Here is a 26883-nt window from a genome sequence, read left to right as displayed (position 1 = left end):
GCAATTGTCCATAGTGCTTGGAGCTATTGTCTGTTAGTTAACTTTCAAACCTAGTGGAGCTCCTGTTTGGCAAGGCAATGATCAACTGATGTTCAATAAATAAAGAGCACCATGAGGATGGCTTCTGAAGCCTATCTCCTTTAAGATCTAGCTGTGCAGAGTGGAATGATCATTAGGTTTTGAGATCCACGGTCATAAATTTGTGGGGGTTTTCTTTAAAAATAAAAAAAAAGTTTCAGTATTCCTCTGATCATTGGATATTAGGGAGCCTTTTTTTCCCATTTTCTAAGTTCCCATGATTGTCTTCACAGTGTTGCTACCATATCACCTGTTCATTGAATCAGCTTCATGCACTCGATGGAGCTTTCTTTCCTCTATATTCAGTTTTGCATTAAATGGGTCATTAAATACTTTGTTTTTGGAGTCAAAGGTTATATTTTTCACAGGAAATCCCTCATGCCTCAATTGGGCTGGCTACCATGCTGTTAGGTGTATCTGGAAGCTGAGAAGACATCGATGCTACTTCACTTCCGGTGGAATTGGAGCCTGGCCCTCCTTCTGAAAAATTAACCTGCGGAAAACAGGTCTTCAATTAAAAGAAGAAGTGAATGAATGTAATAGAACTTATCTTCATTTTTGTATAACCATTGTAAAAAGCATAAACCAGTGGTCTAAAATTTGTCAGTTCTAAATCTAAAACAGATCATTTTGTTGTATATTATTAATCTGATTGCCAACACCTGTTGCAGATAAAACAAAGTTACTTACCTGTAGCAGGACATACATTACCACATTTGGTGATGTCATCCAACAAAACCTAGCACAGACACTTTACAGCATTCCGGAAACTTGATAAGTCTTTGGAAGTGCCACACTGTGCATTCATGGGTACCTTTGTGCTTGATGTGAGCATGTGGGAATAGCAGTACAATAAAAAAAAGTATAAGGAATTTAACTCCTAGGGCAAGGGGGAGGGAATATGGCATTGCGAGTCCTGCTGGCCTTGGCAAACATCTGCTATAGGTGAGTAACTTCACTTTCTATGAGGACTACATACCACATTTGGGGGTTCACTGAAAGCAACAAACAACAGTCAGTAGGGACTTGCACCAGTTAAGGCCAGTTAGGAACCAATGACCTTAGAAATTAAATACATAACTGTGAAATAGGTGCAGCCTGAAATTGAATAAAAATGAACCTATGAGAGTGGAGTTGGATTCTAGACTCCAAACAAATTCTAAAGCACTATCTGACCAAAATGACTGAGGCATCAGGAATCATGCTCAAGGCAGTAGTGAGAGGTGAATGTGTGAACTGAAGACCAAGTTGAAGCCTTGAAAATCTCCTCAGTGGAGACTGACCTCAAGTAGGCCACTGACACAGCCATTGCTCTGACATTCTGAGCCATGAAATGACCTTACAGCATCAGCCTGACTTAGGCATAAGTAAAAGAGATGCAATCTGCTAGCCACATTGGATAAAATGTTTTTATTGATGGCTGACCCATTTTGTTTGGGTCAAAAGAAACAAAACTCTGGGTGGACTGTCTATGGGCTTTAGTCTGCTCTAGATAGAAGGCCAAGGCTCAAATGCAGCCCAGAGTGTGCAGTGTGCTTTTGCCAGGATGGACATGAGGCTTTGAGAAAAGTGTTGGCAGAAAAATGGATTGGTTAAGGTGGAAATCTAACACCACCTTCAGTAGGAACTTAGGATGAGTGTGAAGAACTACTTGTTATGATGAATCTTTGTGCAAGGTAGATCAGCTACTAGGGCCTGAAGCTCACTAACTGTACATTGAAATGACCGCTACCAAAAACAGAAGTTTCCAGGACAAGAATTTCAGGTGGCAGGTGTCTATTAGATCAAAAGGAGTTTTCATCACCTGAGTGAGGATGACTGAAGTCCCAAGACTCTGTAGGTTTGATGGGGTCCTGGTCAATAGCAATCCTCTCATACATTGAATAACACACGGTGATGGTAAATGCCACTTGCACTGAGGTGAACACTTATATTCAAGCAGTTTTTGTGTAGGACAAGAAAGGGGATCTAAGGCTTTGCCCTTACACCAGATTACAAACTTCTTCCATTTAAAATGATGTGACTTCTTAATGGATTCTTCTTTGGAAGCAAGCAGGATCTGGGAGACACCTTCATGGAGTTGGAGGAGTGTTGAGTCTATGTTCTAAACTTCCAAGCCATGAGGGCTAGGGACTGGAGATTGAGATGCAAGAGAGACCTCTTGTTCTGAGTGATGAGGATCGGAAAACATTTTATTGTCCATGGGTCTCCTGAGGATAACTACAGAAGTCCTGAGGATAACTACAGAAGTAGAGGGAACCATATTACCTCAACCAGTAAAGGACTTTAAGAATCATGGTTCCATGATCATGGAACAGAACTGAGGGACCTTGTTGTTGAGATGAGTGGCAAAGAGATCTACTGAGGGGGTGTATCACTCTTCATAGATCTGATAGGCTGCATCCATATTCATGGACCATTTGTGTAGGCTGTTGTCTTTGCTGTCTTGGTATGTGGCCCTGAGCACCATGCCATAGCTGGAAGACAAATGCCATACTCAGATCACCTCCTGACACAAGAGGTACAATTCCATGCATCCCTGCTTCATGACATAGTAAACTGCAACCTGATTGTGTGTTTGGATGAGAATAAGTTTGTTTAGTAGCTGATCTCTGAAAGCCTTTAGAGCATTCCCAATGGCTCTCAATTTCAGGGATTGATGTGAAGTTGAATTTCTTTAGTGGACCAATGACCCTGTGTGTGAAGCACCTCAATGTGAGCTCCCCAACCCAGGTTGGATGCACCTGTCATCACGATATTGTGGGGAATGGACATTTGGGATTAAAGTTCCATGATCAGATTGGACCAGATTGTCCACTATAAGAGTGACTCCTTCGGAATGAATAACAAGATGACATCTGCTAGGTTCCACAGGGAAGCTATGGTCTATTCAACCTCTCTAAAATGAAGACATGCTGTGGGTGTGACATGCACCATGGAGGCCATGCTGGCATGCACTGTGGAGGGCATGTGGCCTAATAACCTCAACATCTGCTGGCTGAGAAAGACATGCAGGACTATGGCTATCAGTTACTCTGCCCTGGCATCTGGAAGGAAGGCCTGTGCATGAATCATGACTACCAGGACTCCAATGAACTCCAACAGGAACAGGAAGGAGGAAGGAGGTGGGACTTTGGGTATTTTACAATGAACCCTAGAAGCTCCAACTGCTAGATTCCTGAGCTCCTTCCTTGGATGTGTTCTTGACCAGCTAATCATTCATGTAAAGAAACACGTGCACTTCCAGCCTGCATAGATACAGTGCTACACAAGGCATTTGATAAAGACCCAAGGAGTTGACACAAGGACAAAAAGCAATACACGAAACTGGTAGTGTCAGTTTCCCACTTGAAATCTGAGATACTTCCTGTGATATAGACATTTCTTTATAGGGTTATGCGCATCCTTTAAGTCCAGAAAGCATAGCCAATTATTTGTCTGAATCATGGGGAGCAGGGTAACCAGGGAAACCATCCTGAATTTTTCTTTGACCAGATATTTATTTAGGGTCCTTATGTCTAGAATGGAATGAAATCCTTCCCCTCCCCCATCTTTTTGGACACCAGGAAGTACTTGTAATAGAATCCCTGCCCCTTTTCCCTTGGTGGTATGGGCTCATCCCCATGGACCTGTAGAAGGTAAGAGAGTTCCTCTGCAGGCACAGCCTGGTGCTAAAAGCTGAATTTTAATGCTCATGTGGGCAATTTGGAAGAATTTGATGCCAATTTAGAGCGTAACTGAAGAACCCACCAGTTGGAAAAAAATGTAGCCTCCCACCTACCAGAAAACTATCCAGGATGTTTATTTTTATTGCAGCTATGATCTCTTGGAACCAGTCAAAAGCTTGTTCCTTGCTTTCACTGTGGAACTGACTAGGGTTTTGGGGGGCCTCTGCTGCCTAGGTCTAGAGTGAGCCCCTTGAGACTGCTGGGAAGGTCAGGTCAGAAGAGTATTCCTACATTCTTGTGATTAGTTTGATCTCCTCTGGGCACCACCGGAAAACCTCAGAGATGTGGAGACCGCAGATTGAGTGGGCTGAGAGAAGGACTTCATGGTATCAGTTCTTTTCTTGATGAGGTCCAAGACCACCTCTACTTTTTCCCCCAAACGACTGTCACCTCAGTAGGAGTCATCTTCCAGTTTATCCTGAACAGCTGGTTTTAAGTCTGAGATACACCGCCAGGAAAGTCTGCACATGCCAATACATAATAAAGAAATCCTCAGATAAAAAGTATCATAGGTTGCCCAGGCCCTGTGTTTTTGGCACTCCTTCTGCTTGGCTACTAACACATGGAGTTCTGCAGCCTTGTCTGAGGGTAGAGAGTCTGCAAACTCTGCCACACTGCAGACCAAGTTCTGCAAATAGATGTTCATGTAGAGTTGGTAGGACTGTACATGGGACATAATCTTAGAAGCCTGGTAAACCTTTCTCTAAGATCCTAACATCACACACCAGGGGCACTGAGGCATAGATCTTAGCACCCTTAGCTCTTCTGAGAGCAGATTCAACCACCATAGAGTGGTGGGGTAGCTGTTCCTTCTTGAATTAGTAAGATTTTAAACTCTGCACATAGTCTGTTTTCTGAGGGACTTCAGAAAAAGGGACAATTCTTCATCTGTGCTTACTGAAGGATGTCATGCACAGGCACTGTTACAGCCTCCTTAGGGGGCTCCAATGGTGTCCAACATATCAGCCCTGTGATTCTATTCATCTTCCAAATCAAATGGGAAGGACTTAGCCATCTCCCTAAAAAAAAAAAAAAAAAAACTTTACAAAAGAGAGTTCCTCTGGTTGGGTTTTTCTCCTCCCCTGAGTTGGGGAGGTTTCTGAAGGTAGACCAAGGGATCCCTCCTCTGAGACCTCCTCTGGGTTGACTTCAGAACCCAGAAACAGCTCTTGGCACTGTGCTTTGAGGAGGACCAATGTTGGCATACGTTTACCTTCACTCGATGCACAACATCAGGATCTCTTGAGCCAACAAGTATGATGTTGAATCATGATGCGTCTTTGCTATCAGGTTCTATGCAAGTCAGTCTGACTGGGCTCTAATGGTGCCTGATGTTGAGGCAAGTGAAGACCACCTTGATTGCAGTACATCCCTACTGTTCCATGCAGCTCTGCCAGCCATACATAATAAACTAGTTTTTTTAGGTTCATCATTTCATTATGCTTGTGTTAATTTACTTTAAAATTATGTTTTTTTTATTCTATTTTATTTTTTAGGACCCCTGACGCAGTCATTGTGTCGAAACATGGCATTGTTAGGTTGGCAATTGATAAAGACTCTTTTTACCCCTGTGGCTCACACCTCAATTCCTTTGGCCACCTCTGCTCTTTGGTTTCCTGTATATATTCTCCAAACTTCGAAGTTTCTCATGCTGAGTCTCTCTATTTTTTTGTGTGTCCTCTTCTGTATTTTAGAACAAAGATGACAATTAGAGGCTGTATGGTAAGGTCCTAGGTACCGCAAGCACCAATTGTGCATATCAGTCACAGAGATGGTCCTGCCATACCCAGTATACTTTCTAAAACCACAGAGTTTTAAGTGACACCTGGTGAAATACAGCTGAAAAAAAGGAAACCCAACTGGATGCTCACGTCTGAGAGGGCTGAGGGAGCCATGCAAAAATGAAAGGCCAAAAAATACTAGGAAATTTAAAAAGAAGAAAGTAAAAAGAAGAAAATGAGGGGAAAAAAGTCCTGCGTATCATTTGGGAAGGCACAAAAAAATCTCTCAAAAAGGATGCGCTAACGTTGGATGGGAAGACATTTGTGCATGTGCAGTGTGGCACTTCCAAAGGCTACTAAAGTTTCCATAATTCTGGTAAGCGTCTATGCTGGGCTTCATCAGATGACATTACCCAAATGTGGTATGCCGAATCCTGCTTGCCCTTGAGAAAAAATTGTAAAAACCATAAAGAGATAGCACTGCTGCAACCTCTTTTAATACATTCCAGCTTATTTTCGAAACAGAAAGATGCCCATATTTTGACCCAAATCGGGAGATGGGCGCCTTTCTCCCATGGGCGCCCAAATCGGTATAATCGAAAGCCGATTTTGGGCGCCTCCAACTGCAGTCTGTCGCGGGAACGAACAAAGTTGACGGGGGCATGTCGGAGGCGTGGTGAAGATGGGATTGGGGCGTGTTTATCGGCCGAGGAGAGATGGGCGCGCTCGGCCGATAATGGAAAAAAGAAGGGCGCCAGAAGCGAGAATTTGGGTCACTTTTTCTGGACCCTTTTTTTTCATGAACAAGTCCCCAAAAAAGTGACCCAACTGCCCAGATGACCACCGGAGGGAATCGGGGATGGCCTACCCTGACTCCCCCAGTGGTCATTAATCCCTCCCACCAAAAAAAAAGAAATTTAAAAACTTTTTTTCCAGCCTGTATGCCAGCCTCAAATGTCATACCCAGCTCCATCACAGCAGTATGCAGGTCCCTGGAGCAGTTGTTAGTGGGTGCAGTGGACTTCAGGCAGGTGGACCCAGGCCAATCCCCCCCTACCTGTTACACTTGTGCTGGTAAATGGGAGTCCTCCAAACCTACCCCCAAACCCACTGTACCCACATCTAGATGCCCCCCTTCAGCCATAAGTGCTATGGTAATGGTGTAGAGTTCTGGGGAGTGGGTTTTGGGGGGGATTTGGGGGGCTCAGCACCCAAGGTAAGGGAGCTATGGACTTGGGAGGTATTTTAATTTTTTTTTAATTGTTACAAGTGCCCCCTAGGGTGCCCGGTTGGTGTCCTGGCATGTGAGGGGGACCAGTGCAGTATGAATCCTGGCCCCTCCCACGACCAAATGCCTTGGATTTGTTCGTTTTTCAGTTGGGCGCCTTCGGTTTCCATTATCGCTGAAAACCGATACTGCCCAGCTCAAATCTACCCAAATCCGATGCATTTGCCCGGCACCAACTGTATTATCGAAACAAAAGATGGACGCCCATCTTTTTTGAAAATACGGTCTGTCCCGCCCCTTCGCGTATCTGTCCTCAGAGATAGGCGTCCATGGAAATGGGTGTTCGCGTTCGATTATGTCCCTCTATGTGTACCAATTTAACCTTAATTTTTGTTATACTACATTTTTTCTATAAATATAGCCAACTCATCAAACATATAAAAGGCGAGTGTCGTACTCACTCGCAAATGCGCAGTAGAGACTTCCCTCTCTGCCCCGCCCCTGCATCAATACGTGATGAGAGGGGCGGGACAGAGCGGGAAGTCTCTACTGCGCATGCCGCAGACGTACTCGCAGCCGCTCCACCCTCCCCCCCCCCCCCGAGGTCACTGCTACCGCTCCCCCCACCCGGAGTCGCCGCCACCGCCGCCCCTCCACCCGGCCCGAGAACTGTCTTTCTTATTGAACTTACATCGCACCACGCAGGCGCAGCAGGCACATCAGCAAAGCTGCCATCGGGACGGGCTTCTTTCTCTGCCTGTGTCCCGCCCTCGCCGTGTTACGTCACATGAGGGCGGGACACAGGCAGAGAAGGAAGGCCATCCCGATGGCAGCGTTGCTGATGTGCCTGCTGCGTCTGCGTTGTCCGTGCGATGTAAGTTCAATAACAGACAGTGCTCGGGCCGGGGGGGGGCGTAGCAGCGGAGACCTCGGGAGGGGGGCCTCGGAACCCCCCCCCCCCCATTCCAAAACGAGCCCGTTTACACGGGCTCAACGGCTAGTTTCTTATCATTTTCTATGGAGCAAATAATCAGTGTTCTAACTTTCTCACAACTTTTGTTTCTTTACCATCTTAGCTATATACACATGGACACAAAGCAGAAGAAGGTAACCCTCACAAAATCTCCAAGAGAACAGGGAAGTGAGGGAAAACAAAACAAAATGCAACAGAAAAGAACCTTAAGTACAAAAAAAACTCTTTAAATGTTCCAGCTAAAATAGATTCACATTATAAAGATTGAAATTCTAGCTGACATTTGTTGTTGAAATGAATTGTTATCTTTTGAAATGTACTGCTAGATTTGGTGACATAAATTATTGGGTTTTATAACTCCTGAAAGGCATTTTGCCAAAACATGGCCATGTTGAGTCCTAGCCATTATGCCACCACCATTTGCATTTAACGTTTATAATGTGAATCTATTTTAGTTGGAACATTAAAGAGGGTTTTTTTCTACCTAAGGTTCTTTTCTGTTGCATTTTGCCTTTGCCTTTCCCTTACTTCCCTGTTCTCTACATACACTTGGAAACATATTTCTCATTTTCTCCATAGGCAATTAATATTCTTCTATTATAATTAGAAATCACAAATTTTTCACATCCAAAGACAGTTAATTTTATCCAGGATGGTAGTGTAAATATATGAACAGTCATGATTTGTTATTATCTATCCTAGTTAATGTTTTCCCTCTTGGTCCACAATATAATACATTCTGTATATACTTATTGGCTTAATATCAATCATTTAACTTATGCCTCACTATCAATGCAGTGATACTTTTTGTTACTTTTGATTGATGTTATCATAAAAAGTATGCACTAAAAATATTTTCTTTCTGACTTGGGTTCCTTATCATATTTCTTATCTGAATGGGAAATGCTGTCTATAATGTTGGCATTCATTTAAATATCAAGAATGTATTTATCTTCTTGGTCTCTTATCTCACAGCAGTTCATGTACCATTTACACTTTGCAGGTACAGTCAGACTTGGTTAATCCATAACTGTGTAATTCTGATATCTAGCAACATGAAATGCATAGCCAACATCAAATCTTCAGTTCTCTATAATGCAAGGGTGTTGAAGAATTAAATGTCATTGCCAGTTTTGTTCCCTGCAAAATGGTGAGAGATTTACAAATCAACAAAATCCCATTATTTATAAGGGAAAGAACATAGCCACCAACTTCTAATAAATCAACCCACATATATTGTTTGCTCTGTTCATCTCTTCAGAAATATACCATTATGATCAAACATATACTACCAAGTAACCTACAGTGCAATTTATTAGTACTTGAAAAAGAAAGAAAAAGTGTGGAAGCAAAGAACAGAATTACTGTCCGAGCCCATAGCTTACACTTAGACTGGCTTAATAAACATTCTTGAAAAACATCACTTAGGGGTCCTTTTTCTATGGTGTGCTAATGAATTTAGCACACGCTAAATGACAAGACACCCATAGAAATATTGGGCTAGATTCTATATATGGCGCCTTTAAAATTGGTATAGGCGTATTCTATAAACTATGCCTAAAGTTAAGCATGGTTTATAGAATACACCTAGTGCCTGTCCATGCAACTAAATTTAGTCGCAGGCATTTACACCAAGTAAAATTTGGTGTAAATGCCTACGCCTAAGTTAGATGTGGAGTGACTTTATTCTGTAACAGCACACACAATTTTAGAAATGCTCACAACCTGTCCATTCCATATCCATGCTCCCTTTTTCAAACTGCACCTGAAAATGTATGTGCATCATTTTACAGAATACCCTGAGAAAGTTGTTCATGTAAATTCTAATTAATTCCAATTAGTGTCAATAATTGCTTGTTAAGTGGCAATTATTAGCGCTGATAGGTTTGTTAAGATAGTTATGTTGCACACACTAATCAGAATACGACCTGATTTATGTGTGCAACAAAGTTGCACTATATGGAATCTGAGGGGTAATAGGCATCTTAGCATTTAGCATGCCCTAATTGTTAGTGGGCTTTAAATCCATTAGTGTGCCTTAGTAAAATAACCCCTTAATCTGAATTCCCTATCAGATATAAGTATATATGAATTTAACCAGGTTTCAGAAAATCCAAGTTTTGTCTGGTCACCCCTATCAAAGGAGAAGCATTTTTATCAATTATACATAACAATACTGAGCCCTGAGGCCAATACAGTTTCAGCCATTTCTCTGCACAACCTCGGTCATCACCCTGCTTCATCGCTACAAAAAGCATTGAGCCACATGGGAGGGAACTGCAACAAGTAACCTTTCAGGTGCATTGGAGAGTCTGTGGAGGGAGGTACCAATGGGAGGAGCACTAATTCATGACATTGCACACTCCTCCACAACATGACGCCAAGCTCTAACGTGTCACATCTCAGATATCACACTGAAGGGGTGTACCAAAGGGGTATGCCCTGCCCCTTTTCACACCCCTTCACATGCAGCTTCATATGCAGCCTTCTTTCATCCCTGAGCATCTACCCAGGTATGTCTGCTACTATAATTATGACTACCAGTTAAGTTTTATGATAAGGCAGAAATACTGCCCCACTAGGTTCTATGACATTCTTGATGGGCAAGATGGATTTGGCCAATAAACCGATAAATGTGCGCTGAATGTGTAGAAGCCCATGGGAATTCAATGGGCTTCTTCACATTCAGTGCACACTAATTGGTAGCACCGCTTTTTAAAAGGAGCCCTATATTATTTAAGAAACATGTACTGTCATAACTCTCTCAAGATCTAGTCTACACATATGACAAGAAGCATGTACTGCCATAATCCTCTCAATCCAGTCTACACATACAACAAGAAACATGTACTGCCATAACCCTCTCAATCTAGTCTACTCATATGATGAGACCACATGTATGACCAACTAAATATGTTATTTTAGAGCCCTGGTTCTCGTAATTACTCCATCAAACCACTCATTTAATTGTGACACATCATAAGTCTACTCTTTCAACCATGATTACTATACAACAATGTTTTGCTTAACTATGTAATTAATGTCCCAGTGCACTGCTACTGATCTCTATGCATGTAATCCAAGTAAGAGGAAAAGAAGGCCACTCTGGTTCTCGAACGTAATAGCTGAAAAGGTAAGGGAAAGAAGGCTAGCCTTCATAAATTACAAGAAGACTTGGAAAGAGGAGGACAGGCAAAAATACCTGTAAAAGCTAAGAGAAGCTGGAAAAACCATCAGGAATGCGAAGAGACAAGTAGAAGAAAGGATAGCCAATACGGTAAAATTGGGGGACAAGGCATTTTTCAGATATATAAATGACAGGAGGAATTGCCATAATAGCACTGTGAGACTCAAAGCTGAGGAGGAGGAATATGCAGAAGCTGATAAGGATAAAGCTGAACTACTTAACACTTATTTCTGTGTTCATGGATGAAAGGCTGGGGGTAGGACCACAGAAAACAAATGCTAATGGGGATGGTTGTATGGTAGATTGGGACTGATTTTCAGAAGACTGTTTGGGAGGAGCTGGCTAAAATAAAAGTAGACAAAGTGATGGGGCCTGATGTGATACAACCGAGGGTACTCAGGGAACTTGAGCCTGCCCATGGGTGGGACTATTGTGGAATATAAATGCTGTAAATAAATAAATAAATAAACTTGGAGATGTTCTGGTGGCACCGCTGTCTGACCTCTTCAATGATTCCTTAGAGCCTGGAGTGGTCCTGGAGGACTGGAGAAGGGCGGATGTTGTCCCTCTGCACAAAAGCGGAAGTAAGGAGGAGGTTGGGAATTACAGACCTGTCAGTCTAACCTCAGTGGTGAGTAAGCTAATGGAAGTGCTTCTAAAGTGGAGGATCATGAGGTTTCTCGATTCAAATGGACTGCAGGACCCAAGGAAGCATGGCTTCACTAGAGGCAGGTCATGTCAGACAAATCTGATTGATTTTTTTGACTGGGTGACCAAACAGTTGATCATGGGAGGGGTGCTAGATGTGGTGTACTTGGATTTTAGAAAAGCATTTGACACAATCCCACACAGGTCCTTGGTATGGGACCTAAAGTGACAGTTAAAAACTGATTAATTGGAAGGAGACAAAGGGTAGTGGTAAATGGAGTTTGCATTGAGGAAAGGGCTGCTATCAGTGGTGTACCACAAGGTTCAGTCCTTGGGCTGGCTCTTTTTAACATCTTTGTGAGTGATATTGTGGAAGGGCTGTCTGGTAAGGTTTGTCTCTTTGCAGATGATACCAAACTTTGTAATGGGATGGACACCCCGGAGGCTATGGATGGTATGAAGAAGAATCTAGCGAAGCTTGAAGAATAGCCTGATAATTGGCAACTAAGATTTAATGCTAAGAAATGCAGGGTCATGCACTTGGGGTACAAGAATCCAAGGGAATGGTACAGTATAGGGGGTGAAGTGCTTCTGTGTATGAAAGAAGAGCGGGACTTGGGGGTGATTGTGTCTAATAACCTTAAGGTGGCTAAACAGGTAGAAATGGTGACAGCCAAAGCCAGAAAGATGCTTGGGTGTGTAAGGAGAGGGATGACCAGCAGGAAAAAAGAGGTGATAGTGCCCTTTTATAAATCTCTGGTGAGGCCTCATTTAGAGTACTGTGTGCAGTTCTGGAGACCGCACCTACGGAAGGATATAAACAGGAGGAGTTGGTCCAGAAAGCAGCTACAAAATTAGTAAGTGGTCTCTGTCGTAAAACATATAGGGACAGGCTTAGGAACCTCAACATGTATACACTTAGGGTTACCATCCAGCTTATTTTCGAAAAAGAAGGACGCCCATCTTCCGACACAAATCGGGAGATGGACGTCCATCTCAAAAACAGGTATAATCGAAAGCTGAATTTGGACAGCCCCAACTGCTTTCCATCATGGGGACGGGCGAAATTCTTGGGGGCGTGGCCGAACGGTAGTGAAGGCGGGACAGGGGCATTCCGGGGCGTGGTTAACAGATGGACCTCCACGCCTGATAATGGAAAGAAGCAAGACGTCCCCGACGAGCATTTAGTCCACACAAAGTTGGTCCTGTTTTTTTCACGACCAAGCTTCCAAAAAATGCCCAAACTGACCAGATGACCACCGGAGGGAATCGAGGATGATCTCCCCTGTCTCCCCCAGTGGTCACTAACCCCCTCCCACCCTAAAAAACAAACTGTTTAAATATTTTTTCCAGCCTCTATGTCAGCCTCAAATACCATACCTAGCTCCATGACAGCAGTATGCAGGTCCCCCAAGCAATTTTAGTTTAGTTGGTGCTGCACGGGACCCATGCAGAGAGCAAAAATCGGAAGAAAAAAAAACATGCAAGTGCAGTCAGGGACGTCCAAATTAAAACAATAGTAATAGGTGGATCCAAACCAGTCACCTTCTGATTATAAGACTTGTGCTCTAATCACTGCACCACTTACTTAATTGAGTAGGCATTCCTTCCCTTTCCATTAAGTCCCTCCAAGTTTCTGTCAGCCAATCACAGCTCACTTACCTGACATAGGTGTCAGCTAAACGAGCTGTGATGGCTGACAGAAACTTGGAGGGACTTAATGGAAAGGGAAGGAGGTCTAGACAGCTGAATAAGTGGTGCAGTGGTTAGAGCACAGGTCTTGTAATCAGAAGATGGCTGGTTCAACTCTCACTATTACTATTGTTTTAATTTGGACGTCCCTGACTGCACTTGCATGTTTTTTTTTCTTCTGATTTTTGCTCTCTGCATGGGTCCCGCGCAGCACCAACTAAACTAAATTGCTCTGGTTCAAATCCCCCTATTACTATTGTTTTAATTTGGACGTCCCTGACTGCACTTGCATGTTTTTTTTTCTTCCGATTTTTGCTCTCTGCATGGGTCCCGAGCAGCACCAACTAAACTAAAATTGCTCCGGGGACCTGCATACTGCTGTCATGGAGCTAGGTATGATATTCGAGGCTGGCATAGAGGCATCTCAGGGGGACCAGTGCACTACGAATGCTGGCCCCTCCCACGACCAAATGGCTTGGATTAGGTCCGTTTTTGAGATGGTCGGCAGTGGTTTCGATTATCGCTGAAAACCGCGGACGGCCATCTCTAGGTCCAGCGATCTCACCATTTGTGTCATCTATCTCTAGAGTCAACACAAATGATGGGATTTCAGTGGGCCGAACAGTATAATCGAAACCGAAGATGGATGGCCATCTCGTTTCGATTTTACGGTTCGCTCCGCCTCTTCACGGAGCCGTCTCCGGAGATGGACGTTTTTACACATGGGCGTTCGCATTCGAATATGCCCCTCCATATGGCTCCAGAAAAAGGAGGACTGATTGAGCCAGTCTGGGTTTTACTTCTATTGATTTCAATGGAAGCAAAACCCAGACTGGATCAATGTGTCCTCCTTTTTCTGGAGCCATATGGTAACCCTATATATACTGGAAGAAAGGCAAGAGAGAGGGGATATGACAGAGAAATTTCAATACCTCAGGTCTCAATATACAAGAGGCAACCCTTTTTCAAATGAATGAAAACTCTGGAATCAGGAGGCATACAATGAAGTTAAGAGGAAATAGACTTAGGAGAAATCTAAGAAAATACTCCTTCACTGAAAGGGTGGTGGATGCATGGAATGGCCTCCTGGTGGAGGCTGTGGAGATGAGGACGGTGTCAGAATTTAAGAAAGCATGGGACAGGCATGTGGGATCCCTTAGGAAAGGAAGAGTTAGTGGTTATTGAGGATTGGTAGACTGGATGGGCAAGGGCGTAGTCAGGGGGGTGCCAGGGGAGCGGCCGCTCCCCCAAACAGAGTTCTGCCAGCTCAGGCGCCTATTTTTTTCTCAATGTGTTGCATTGAGAATGTGCGCCAGCATCGGTGGAAGTCCGCTCTCGCTCCCCCCGCACCGTCAACCTAGCTCTGCTTCTGTGGATGGGCCATTTGGCTCTTATCTGTCGTCATGTTTCTATGTTTTGCTACTGGCTACACAGTATTGTAATCCGCTTGAACTTCTCCTGATATTGTAATCCCAGTTTTTTGTTACTGGATTCTCTGTATTGTAATCTGCTATGAACCTTTCAAGGTGTGAGCAGAATATATAACCACATAGAAAAGCAAAAGTAAGGTAAAATCCTTTTTGACATTCAGCATCTGAGGAGTGGCTCTTACCAGCTGTTGAAATGCAGGCTGATCTATGTCACTCTGCAAGGCGAAGTCACTCAGTACTTTCCAAGGCGGTTGGTAACTCTGCACCTCCACTGAGTTAGCTTGTAAACCACCATCATGTCTCTCAGGACTAGCAGCCACCATGGGGGTTCCTGTCAGCCCTTGAATATTCTGTAAACAAGTGCCAGAATAAGTCAATAAGCTTTGATAACATTCCTGCACCTAACTGTTGAGTAAACAGCTCAATTTCTATCTTATCTATATAGTCATCTTGTATTTAGCTTGTTAATTGTGTGCTTTGAATGTATATCCCTAAATATTAAACGTTTTTAACAAACTGCACGTGTCATCTTCAATTCTTAGCTGGTTAATTGTTATTAAGTTTATTAAGACATCATTAAGTTATCACCACGAAATGCCATCTCATCATCTAGAGCATATCTCATATTACATTTTCCAAGTTGTAAAAACTTAACCTACAAAACTATCCATAATCCTAATATTTATTATCAAAGTACCAAACTCTGGAACTCATTATCCAGGCATATTAGATCATGTTGATTATCAGGCTCATTTTCGAAAGAGAAGGATGCCCATCTTTCGACACAAATCGGAAGATGGGCGTCCTTCTCACAGGGTCGCCCAAATCGGTATAATCGAAGCTGATTTTGGGCATCCCCCAACTGCTTTCCATCGCGGGGTGACCAACGTTCATGGGGGGGGGGGGGGTGTCGGAGGCGTAGTGAAGGTGGGACTTGGATGTGCCTAACACATGGACTTCCTCGACCCATAATGGAAAAAAAAGGGTGTACCTGATGAGCACTTGGACGACTTTACCTGGTCCTATTTGTTTTACAACCAAGGCACAAAAAGGTGCCCAAACTGACCAGATGACCACCGGAGAGAATCGGGGATGACCTCCCCTTACTCCCCCAGTGGTCACTAACCCCCTCCCACCCTAAAATAAATCTTTAAATATATTTTTTTCCAGCCTCAAATGTCATACTCAGGTCCATCACAGCAGTATGCAGGTCCCTGGAGCAGTTTTAGTGGGTGCAGTGCACTTCAGGCAGGCAGACCCAGACCCCCCCCCCCCACCTGTTACACTTGTGGTGGTAAATGTGAGCCCTCCAAAACCCATCAGAAACCCACTGTACCCACATCTAGGTGCCCCCCTTCACCCATAAGGGCTATGGTAGCTGTGTACAGTTGTGGGTAATGGGTTTTTTGGGGGGGCTCAGCACACAAGGTAAGGGAGCTATGTACCTGGAAGCAATTTATGAAGTCCACTGCAGTGTCCCCTAGGGTGCCCGGTTGGTGTCCTGGCATGTGAGGGGGACCAGTGCACTACGAATGCTGGCTCCTCCCATGACCAAAGGGCTTGCATTTGGTCGTTTCTGAGATGGGCATTCTTGGTTTCCATTATCGCCGAAAATCAGAAACAACCAAGTCTAGGGATGATCATCTCTAAGGACGACCTAAATTTCAGGATTTGTGCATCCCCGACCATATTATCAAAAGGAAAGCTGGATGTCCATCTTGTTTCGATATTACGGGTTTCCCCGCCCCTCCACCGGGATGTTTTACAAGGACGTCCTCAGCAAAACCTGGGCGTCCCTTTTGATTATTACTACTACTACTACTACTACTATTTAGCATTTCTATAGCGCTACAAGGCGTACGCAGTGCTGCACAAACATAGAAGAAAGACAGTCCCTGCTCAAAGAGCTTACAATCTAATAGACTAAAAATAAAGTAAGCAAATCAAATCAATTAATGTGTACAGGAAGGAGGAGAGGAGGGTAGGTGGAGGCGAGTGGTTACAAGTGGTTACGAGTCAAAGGCAATGTTAAAGAGGTGGGCTTTCAGTCTAGATTTAAAGGTGGCCATGGATGGGGCAAGATGTAGGGGCTCAGGACATTTATTCCAGGCGTAGGGTGCAGCGAGACAGAAGGCGCAAAGTCTAGAGTTGGCAGTAGTGGAGAAGGGAACAGATAAGAAGGATTTATCCATGGAGCGGAGTGCACGGGAAGGGGTGTAGGGAAGGACGAATGTGGAGAGATAATGGGGAGCAGCAGAGTGAGTACATTTATAGGTTAGTAGAAGAAGTTTGAACAGGATGCGAAAACGGATAGGGAGCCAGTGAAGCGACTTGAGGAGAGGGGTAGTATAAGTAAAGTGACCCTGGTGGAAGACGAGACGGGCAACAGAGTTTTGAACCGATTGGAGAGGGGAGAGGTGACTAAGTGGGAGGCCAGCAAGAAGCAGATTGCAGTAGTCTAAACGAGAGGTGACAAGGGTGTGGATGAGGTTTTTCGTAGAGTGATCGGAAAGAAAGGGGCGGATTTTACGGATGTTGTAAAGAAAGAAACGACAGGTCTTGGCGATCTGCTGGATATGAGCAGAGAAGGAGAGAGAAGAGTCAAAGATGACCCCAAGGTTTTGAGCTGAGGAGACAGGGAGAATGAGAGAGCCATCAACAGAAATAGAAAATGGGGGGAGTGTGGAGGTGGGTTTAGGGGGAAAAATGAGAAGCTCGGTTTTGGTCATATTTAATTTCAGGTGGCGTTGAGACATCCAGACAGCAATGTCAGACAAGCATGCTGAAACTTTGTTTTGGATGCAAGGTGAGATATCAGGGGTAGAAAGGTAGATTTGGGAGTCATCAGCATAGAGATGGTAGGAAAAGCCATGGGATGAGATTAATGAACCAAGGGAAGAAGTGTAGATAGAAAAGAGGAGGGGACCAAGAACAGAACCCTGAGGTATGCCGACAGGCAGAGGGATAGAAGTAGAAGAGTAGAAGATTATGCCCCTCTATGTCATTTAGTTTATTTAAAGCCCACTTCTTTAGATCTGTGTTCAGCTAATATGGAAAGATCTATATAATAAAACTCACCCTCAACGTTCTGAAGACACTGACGTCACTGAAGCCAAGCCACTGACGTCACTTCCTTCATGAAGGGTTCGTGGTGGTGAAGCCACCGAAATCACCAAGTCTCTGGGCCCCGCCCTCACGTCAAATGTGATGACGTTGAGGGCGGAGCAATGGCGTCACACATCGAGGGCGGAGCAATGGCATCAGTGGCTTCAGAACGAAGAAGGTGAAGAAGGTGATGAAGGTGCATTGACGAGGTGCGGAGCCATGGCGTCAGTGGCTTCACAACGACGAAGGAGTAGGGAGGGGAGGGTTGGAGAGGAAAACCTTGCTAGCGCCCATTTCATTTGCTCCAGAAACGGGCCTTTTTTACTAGTTTTATTATAATTGAATTGTTGTATTAATAATAATTGTCTTGTAAAGCTTCTTCTTAACTTGTTAGGTAAGCCGCATTGAACCTGAGCTTTCTTGGGAAAATACAGGGTAGAAATGTCATAATAAATAAATTACCAAGCTGAAAATGAGAGCTCACCACATGTGTTTTGTGTACATTATTTCTGTATTTTCATTATTATCAAAACAAATCTGACATATACTGGGGTCAATATTCACCATGCAAATGTTCTTGATGGTGTCAATGAAGTATAAATTACATTATTTATTTATTTATTTATTTATTTATTTCATTTGTACCCTGCTCTTTCTCACAAACAGCAGGTCCAGTGCGGCTTACATAGTAAAAGAAAGCATCTTACATGGTAAAGAATACAGTAAAAACAAGGAAATGTAGCAACAGTACTTCCCACTTTAAACAGTTTTGTGATTTGTGTGTCTACTAAGCAACTGAAGTTCAGTTTTGAGGAAGATAGTAAAGGCAACAACACAGTATTGTGCTTTACTACTTACATTGTGAGATCAAATGCCCTAAATTTCTGTTACCTAGGAGGTCTTATGAATAGAATATTTCCAAGGAGAACTAGATTGAGTGATCCTAACAGCTTCCTACTAACAGTTTGATAGAAAATATGCAGCTGATTACCTAAACAAATATAGCTTTGGAAAATTATTTTAACAAAAAGGTTGTAATATTTTTACAAAAACTTCTTATAATTTGATACCAACTTTTTTTTTTTCTGAAAATAGCTGTTTAATGAGAAATGATTGTTTAGGGGTTTTGTTATTTTATGTGCACTCTATCGTTCTTCACTGTGTGCATAGTTTCAACAAACCACAATAAAATGATTTGTATATCACTTGGTTAGATTACTGTATTTTATTATTTTATTATGATTATGATTATTAGGTTGATGCTGCTCTAAAGAAAGAGGCCTTTAAGCAGCCACTTACAGTTTTGTCATTAGGTTGTTGCTGTTGAATCTGTTTCATCAAAATGCTTCTTTTTTTGTCCTTGCAGCGCTTGTTTTGAAACCAGACCCTGATGACTCTGGGACTGAGGCCAGTCATTTCTACTAGCTGCTCCTTCATGAGTGCGTCCGGTCTGGGGTTGGCATTGTAGCAGGTTCTCAAGGTGTGAAGCTGTTTCTCATTAAGGACAGTCCGGACCCGTGTGGTCTTCTCTGGCTGCTTATGGACGTGTGGTCGAAGAGCTGGTTGCCTTGCGGAAATAGGTTCTGCTGTAGAAAAAGGGAGAGGAGGATAAGAGACTTTAGATGTACAGAAGGACAATATATTGAGAAATAGAACACTCAGAAAAATATTGACTTAGTACATTCTTCCCATAAAAACATGTGTTAGAAATAAATAATTCACTCTATAAGCAACTGACTTATTGGCAATGTTCTAAGTTGTTCAGTTTTATTAATAGCATGGATAGAATTTGTTTCTCAGCAATACAGTCTGATTTTTATATTTATTTATACCTGAACTTGTTTCCTAATTAATTTGTGATACATGAGCTAAGGGCTATAGTTTAGAAAGGGTTTTATCCCTCCTTTCGATGCCTATGGAAAGAGGAGACTCCCCCCCCCCCCCCCCCCCCCCCCCACACACACACACACTCTCATCTCCAAATCACACAATGGAGAGACTTGATTAAAAAATTTGTGTTCTGCTGGAGACCTAAAGGTACAACATCATATTAAATGAACGCAAATTCATTATTTTGGTATACCAACTATAGGTCAGCAATCCCTAGGAGAAAAATTTGATACTGTCCCCAAAGCTGTAGAAGGCAAAGTAGTGTTGGCTGCCAGGTTTCAGATAGCTTTAATCAAGCTGCATTGCTAAAATAAAGGAATGGAAAAAATCATACAGAGTGAGAAGATAACCCAATACATTGTTTACTGGATAGATCTTTTCCTGAAATCAGAGACTGAATAATTAACATTGTTTCAGATTGAGGTCAAATAATTTATTACCTCGCTATTCCTCCCCTGAATCAAGTTTTAAGTACACATCGTGAAATATATATCCAAAGTAAACAGATTGACCAAAATAAACAGAGATAAATGCTCTCTTTTTACAACATACAAAACAGATAACACTAAACAATAAGTGTTCTTTATGAAGTATTTTTCCCCCTTGTGGTCACAAGAAAAGCATTTGTTTGCTAAAGGTATCACCACTTTCCAAAATATAAACACCTTTTCTTTACTTGGGTTAATGATATCTATAAAGTGTAAAGCTAATTGTGCTTTAAGTGCAGTCATACTGTCCAGAAGTATGGAAATAATGCCCTTTTGTTTCTTCAGAAACTAGTATTATTATCTAAAACCTAGAGGATAAATATGCTCAGTCCTCTTGAACTTAGCCTCAGAAGTGGCCTGAGGGGGAAAAATGTGAATATAGTGTTCTAGCATCTCTTTTTCACAAGAACTTTGGCTTTAATTGCACTTCTTATATCTGACTGAAAGTGTGCTAATTGCAGTTAAGGACCTATATACACAAAATCAACTTGTTGAAAAAAAAGTTAGCAAATTCTATCTGGTGGAAAGTGAATAAAACTAAGATGAAATTCTCACCAAATCTCAGGAAGGCAGGATCACTTTAAAGGCAATTACTGAAGATTAGCTTGTTGACAGTTTTAAATTACAGACTAAGTGCTGGCCTGCAGTTAAAGAAGTCTCTTTCCAGTTTCAGGATAAGTTTTAGGAAATACATAATTACAAAAAAAAATTCCTTGTTTTAACTATCTGAAGGGACTTAATGAAATGGGGATTTGTATTTTAAGATTAAAATATAAACTAACCTGCCGTTAACATTTTCCCAGTTGCTTTGGGTCAGCTCTAGGATATAGCAAATGTATCATCTTTCACAATTCCTGCATATATTGTCCACTGATCCTCTCCTAGACAGGTACTGCCCTTTACAATGCTACCAGCAGGCAAACATCTACTGCCAACCAAGAGGCAGCAAGTCCTCTCTAACTTCTTTTGTGCTGCCTCTCTTGTTCTCTTCCTCCCCTCCCCCCTTCCTTGTGTGCTACTGCAGTTTCTGCTCCTTGTGAGCAGACACAATGTTCAGTTCCTGTTCCTTCTGGCAGGCTGCTGCTGTAATGTAATCCTAGCAAAGTACCTGCCATCTGCAGAGGTCTGGCAGGGTGCAGTGGGCTGAGGGGGTCGCTTGCCCCTAGGCTGGCCCTCTCCACCACGTCGTGATCAGCCCTGCAGAAAAGACCATCTTCCCGCAGTGCAAACTCGTCCCCGGGGATGAGCTGACGGCTGCAGGCCACACAGCGGAAACACTCAATGTGATACACCTTGGAACGGGCCCGCATCACAAAATCGTTCTTGCTGAAGCCAATGTTACACTTGGCACACTTGATTCCATATAACCTGCCCAGGATGGCCGACCAGGGAAGGGAGAAGTAGGGAAGAAAAAAAAGACAAAAGAGAGGACATGAGAAATACATCATAAATCTCCTTCCCTAAATAAATAAATTGCTTCCATTTTGTATCTTAACCAAGTTTCACATTATACATATTACCAGAAGCAAGAAAATAAGAATAGGAATTTGATATTCCATTCTTTGACCCCCCCCCCCCCCCCCCCCCAGTGCATAAAAAAGTATGAAATAAAGGACTAAAGAAGAGAAACCTAGCTATCTCCCCACCCACCTCAGAAAGTGATTCAATTTCGTGAGTAGGTTTGGTGCATTTTAATTCTAAATCAGCCTTTAAACACCAGCAGAAAAGAATGCCTAGGGATACTCAAATGTTTTTTTCATGATTATTTCCTCTCCATTGCACAGAAAAACATAAAATCCCCAAAAGTGACAGAAGGAATAGGAGACACACACAAAATGTGGTTCCCTTTTGTAAGCTAATCTATGGTACAATAACTTCATGCAACAATTCCAACAGCCCTTGAAAAACTTGAAGCCGGTCATAGAGATATGAAAGACAGTGGATGTTCCCCCAAAGCACACCATCACATCTGTCCAGCTAAGAAAAAGACATAATTATCTAGAACCACTTGTCGCCTAGCTGGCTGTATATAGTGTTGTGTCCTATTCACTTTTCCTAAAATTATTTCTCTACAGTCGTCTTTACAACCCGAGAAGAAAATGAGAGGTATTTAACAACCCTCCTCCCACCACCACCACCACCACCACCACCACCACCCAAAAAAAATGCCTATCCACTCCTATCTACAATGAAAAGGAAGAATTTTGAACATTTTCCCAAGCTCCTCCTTCATGTTATAACATCACTTGCTGAATCCATAATCATGATTTTTAGATAGATGGCAGTTTTAAGTAAGTTTCTTCAAACACCCTTGATATGTTGCATAATGTGAGACTGAGATCAGAAGATAACTGAAAAGCATGAAACTCATTGGCTCGGTTTCACATAGTTTTGGCAGGTTAGTGATTTTTTTTTTCTTGAAAAATTAACAGAAAACACATATACACAACATGTAAAATAAAGACTGAATAGGATGATGGCTAGTACTGTTGCTTTAACAGACAGCAAACTAGGAAGCCCATTCTTCCCAATTCAATATTATGTCCTGTAGACGCACCCCAGTCCTCGATGCTTACTTTAAGCATTTCCCAAATAAAACACCTTGAATTCTGCTACAGTAATGTCAAATTCTTGCAGTTTTATTTATATGTGCTAGTTTGTATAATGGCTCATTTGAATCATTTGGGTGGTGTTTTACATCTGTCAATTGAGACATGGATAACAGAATAACTAGGGGAAGGTACTTTTGGACCTCTTTTCTCTGCATTGCTAGAACTAATGCAAAAACATGTTTTCAACATCTAAACAAAAGAATTTCTTATATGAACTTCCAATATGGAAAGACAATCAGATCAATGCAAACGTGTGTATGCAGAAAGTACACAGCCATACGTCTGCATCCATTCCCGTTTACATATTTTAGTTATACAAATATGGAATTTATATGTGGGTTTATATTTTATTCCATCTGGATGGTTTACAGAAAATATACTTAATTACTATAAAATAAACCAGCAGCGATTCAAAGGATCACTGTGATATACATCCATCTGTATGTATTAAATTATATCTATAGAAAAAAAACAGTATAAATAATTACTATATAATGCCTGTAGCATTAGGATTATTTCATCTTCATGGTGATTATGTATAACAATTATTATTACCATAACTACTCATTTAACCACGGGTATAAACATGGGATTGAATATTCGTGACAAATATTTGACAATCAAAGAGATTCAGCCCCTGTGAATGAAAAACCCTAAGGTTAAAAACAATGACTTATATCTGCAAGTGTTTACATATTTGACATTTGGAATAATAAAAAGTTAAGAAAAATATTTGATGTTTATCAATCCTGTTTAATTCAACACCTACTACATAAAATCTGAAACATACTCAAGTTGTCTTTTAAACTGGGCAACCATATAGCAGTTGTAAAGTATACTATTATGTACACTGCCTTTGCAGGACTAAGGTGAACAATAAAGTTTAAAAACTAAGCTTTTTCCCTATCACAGACAAGCCTGTTAAATAATAAACCCATTCTAAGAAATCATAATAAACAACTATATATATATATATATATATATATATATATATATATATATATATATATATATGTATGTATGTATGTATTGAAATATATTTAGGGAAGAATTATAACATATATGTTTACAGAAAACAATTAAAAAGTCTACATTTCCGGCCATGCCCCATTGTTTCAAATAAGATTTTTATCTCTCATTTTAAAGGAAGTAAACAAAAATATCACCAAAACCACTGAAGCATTTCAGCCAAATAATAATTTAAAACAAACAAAAAACTGTTATTCAAAAACAGCTTCAAAATAACATTTTTTAAATATGTTTTCATCATTGTATTAGTGTGGTGGGAGGGCAATGAGTCATGCACAGTATATGAAGCTTTATTTAGTGATCAAACATGCTCATTCATTCACTCACTGCCCTGATCTGGTTATAATCATAAATTTCAATTTATCTATAAATACATCTTTAAAACAGTCTTTAAACATTTATACTCCAACATTATATTTTTGTGCAAAAATTCATTTCAACAAACTTTATATAAATAAAACTTATCTCTCAAATCACTGTTCCTTGGAAAAAAAGGTACAGCCGGCATGATCATATTTTGAGCCAAAGCTGTGTCAAGACAGGGCTGTATTACTGCTACAAAATTTAAAGCATCACAGGAATTCCTTTTAGTAAAAGCTTTTCTCTCATTTAGAGAAAGCACACTTGTCTCCTCCCTATTTACTCCTGGGCAGCAAAACACTGTTTTGAAGATGCATTTATAGAAGATTTGGGACTTTAAAGCAAAAAAATGAATGAGCTGTGTTCAGCACTAAATGAAGCTGTTGCATTTACTGGGCACATCTCATTGCTCTTGATATGATGGTCGTATGACACACACACACACAAAAGATGAAAAAGTATTTATAAATATCATTATTATTATTTTGATGCTATTTTTGTATAACAGGATTTTTTTGGAATTATTATTTGGCTGAGGTACTTTAGTGGTTTTGACCATTGTTTCAATAAAAACATACGCATAAGCTGAACAGAACGTAGTAAAGGTTTGCAATAATTAAACAAGGCAAAATATCAAACCCAAAGTTCTGTTTGGTTTTAGGTGTGTCAGAATTGGCAACTCTCACATTTATCAGTTACCAGATTTTCATGTGAGGAAGGAAGCAGTTCCATTATCTAAATATACCAATTGTTTGTGGCCAGATGATGGGCAATTTGATCTGCTCTGTCTAATTTATCAGCACAGATAAGATAAGAATGAAAGGACAGTCAGATATCACCAAGGGTTAATATTTAAAAAGATTAAATGTCCGTAATTTTAGAAAATAAATATTTTATCCAGTTTTATACTATTGGTTAAAAAATGTTTTATTTACAATCAATTCATTAGTCTTGTTAAAATGAATCTTACAATAGACAGGTTTTCACTTTTTTACTTTTGGAATTTGAACTGTATTTATGACAAGGGCGAGTGTCTGATGCTTGTTATATCCATTCAACATAAGAGTTATCTTCGGGCTGCATTTCTCCTTTTCCATTTTAAACAGTCTCTTCCACCTGACCATATCGACTTTATGTTTTATTTAAGATCAATTGTAAATTCAAAGTAATTATTTCCTAAATTCGGACCAAGCGTTTTCTATTCTTGGCACACTTTTTTTCAGGCTCGCCCGGGTTGTGCTTTGCATTTACAGAACAAACTTTCCAATAAGATTCCCAGACTTGTGCAATCCACTTAGTCCAAAAATAATGGTGGTGGAGTGAAATACAGAAACCACAAAACTACATATGCGAGAAAATACAAATCTGGAGAGAAGGAAAGAGCAGAGTAAGAAGCGTACCTGATATAGTCTCTTTTACAGTACGTTTTACCATCCCTAACAAAGCACGTACAGGTCTCATCCAAATACTGATTACACTCTGCACATTTCAAACACGCCGCATGCCATTCCAAATCCGGAGAAACCCGCAGAATATACTGATCATGAATTTGATTGCCGCAACCAACACACAGGGAAATCAGACGTTTTTCTGAAATGAAAATAAATACATGATTGACTAATCGTTTACTCTCCTACAGAGATAAACACACTTTTAGTGTCGTTTCCTTACAGGGCGTGATCTCAGAGAGGTTGTATTTTTTTTTTTTTTAAGAAAGCATAAAAAAGTATCACACACACACACACACACACACACACTTTTAGATGGTAATTGAAGTGTGCCATCAAAATCTTGACTCATTTAGAAAGTAGGCGGAACACAGGTACTATGCTAATTTGAATAGTGTTCCTTATGAATGTTTTAATGTTGTTTTTCTTTTTTTCCCCCAAGTCTAGCACACCATTAAAACGGGGGGCTTTGTATATTTCATTTGGCATAATATTTGGCAGCTTCATAGAGCAGTATCAGTTAAATGGGAGAATTTGAATAAAGAAATACTAATTGAATGCATGGTCGTTTCTTTGCACAGAGCTCTCCTATTTAGAAGAGAACTAGAGACTGGGAATAGGATCAAAATTTATTTCAGTTGTCACTTGCTCTTTTATTTTACAGGCATTTACATATAACAAAATCCCCTTGACTAAATTCAGATGGTTTAGGCAAACCTGCATGGACAATAAAGCACTACCTCCCAGGTCAATCAACAAAGGTAGTTTAAGAATTGAAAGACCTACATTTTGCCGATAGGGCTAAGGATATCTAGATACACAAGATACAGTGGTGTTCTGAACGCTTAAACACAGCAAGCATGCAAGGACAACCTCTCTCAGAGGAAAAAGAGATGGATCTGGAAAGCAAGTTATTCCATTTGCAACACAAGCCACGATAGCACATGGATTGAAACAAGGTAAAAAATTGCAGCTTACTTTTTTGTGGGTCTCCCATATCTCCCATATCTGTGAGAGGGTGTAATGTCCACAGTGAAATGGTGCACGGTGCTTTTAGCCCCTAGAGGAGGTCTGGCTGCTGTTTAACATGGGGGAGTACTGTGAATGCTGCAGGGGTGAGAGGTGCTGCTGTGCTGCACTCTTGCTGATCAATCCAGTTTCGTCAGTGTGGGAAAGGGGAAGAGGAGCTGCAGTGCTGGACTCGGAGCACATCGGACACTCTCTTCCTTATCTCTTACTCAAACTTCTCGGCTCCAAGTCAGCTCA

General features: G+C 41.4%; 1 protein-coding gene across 2 annotated transcripts; it reads right to left on the bottom strand.

The window, feature by feature from the left end:
• On the bottom strand, positions 1–26883 carry LOC115462228 (insulin gene enhancer protein isl-1). Of its 2 annotated transcripts, none has more exons than XM_030192238.1 (6): positions 26596–26883; positions 25570–25759; positions 21277–21536; positions 19090–19376; positions 14868–15035; positions 1–571 (listed from the first exon to the last, which is right to left on the bottom strand). In XM_030192238.1, the coding sequence occupies exons 1-6, from the start codon at positions 26621–26623 to the stop codon at positions 455–457; spliced, it is 1050 nt and encodes a 349-aa protein (XP_030048098.1). In that variant the 5' UTR covers positions 26624–26883; the 3' UTR covers positions 1–454. The 2 variants fall into 2 exon arrangements, with proteins under 2 accessions (XP_030048098.1, XP_030048099.1); XM_030192239.1 differs by having other exon boundaries at positions 19090–19373.

Source organism: Microcaecilia unicolor, chromosome 2 (assembly GCF_901765095.1).
Source record: "Microcaecilia unicolor chromosome 2, aMicUni1.1, whole genome shotgun sequence".
Classification (NCBI taxonomy): domain Eukaryota; kingdom Metazoa; phylum Chordata; class Amphibia; order Gymnophiona; family Siphonopidae; genus Microcaecilia; species Microcaecilia unicolor.
This window is presented reverse-complemented; position numbering and strand designations above follow the sequence as displayed.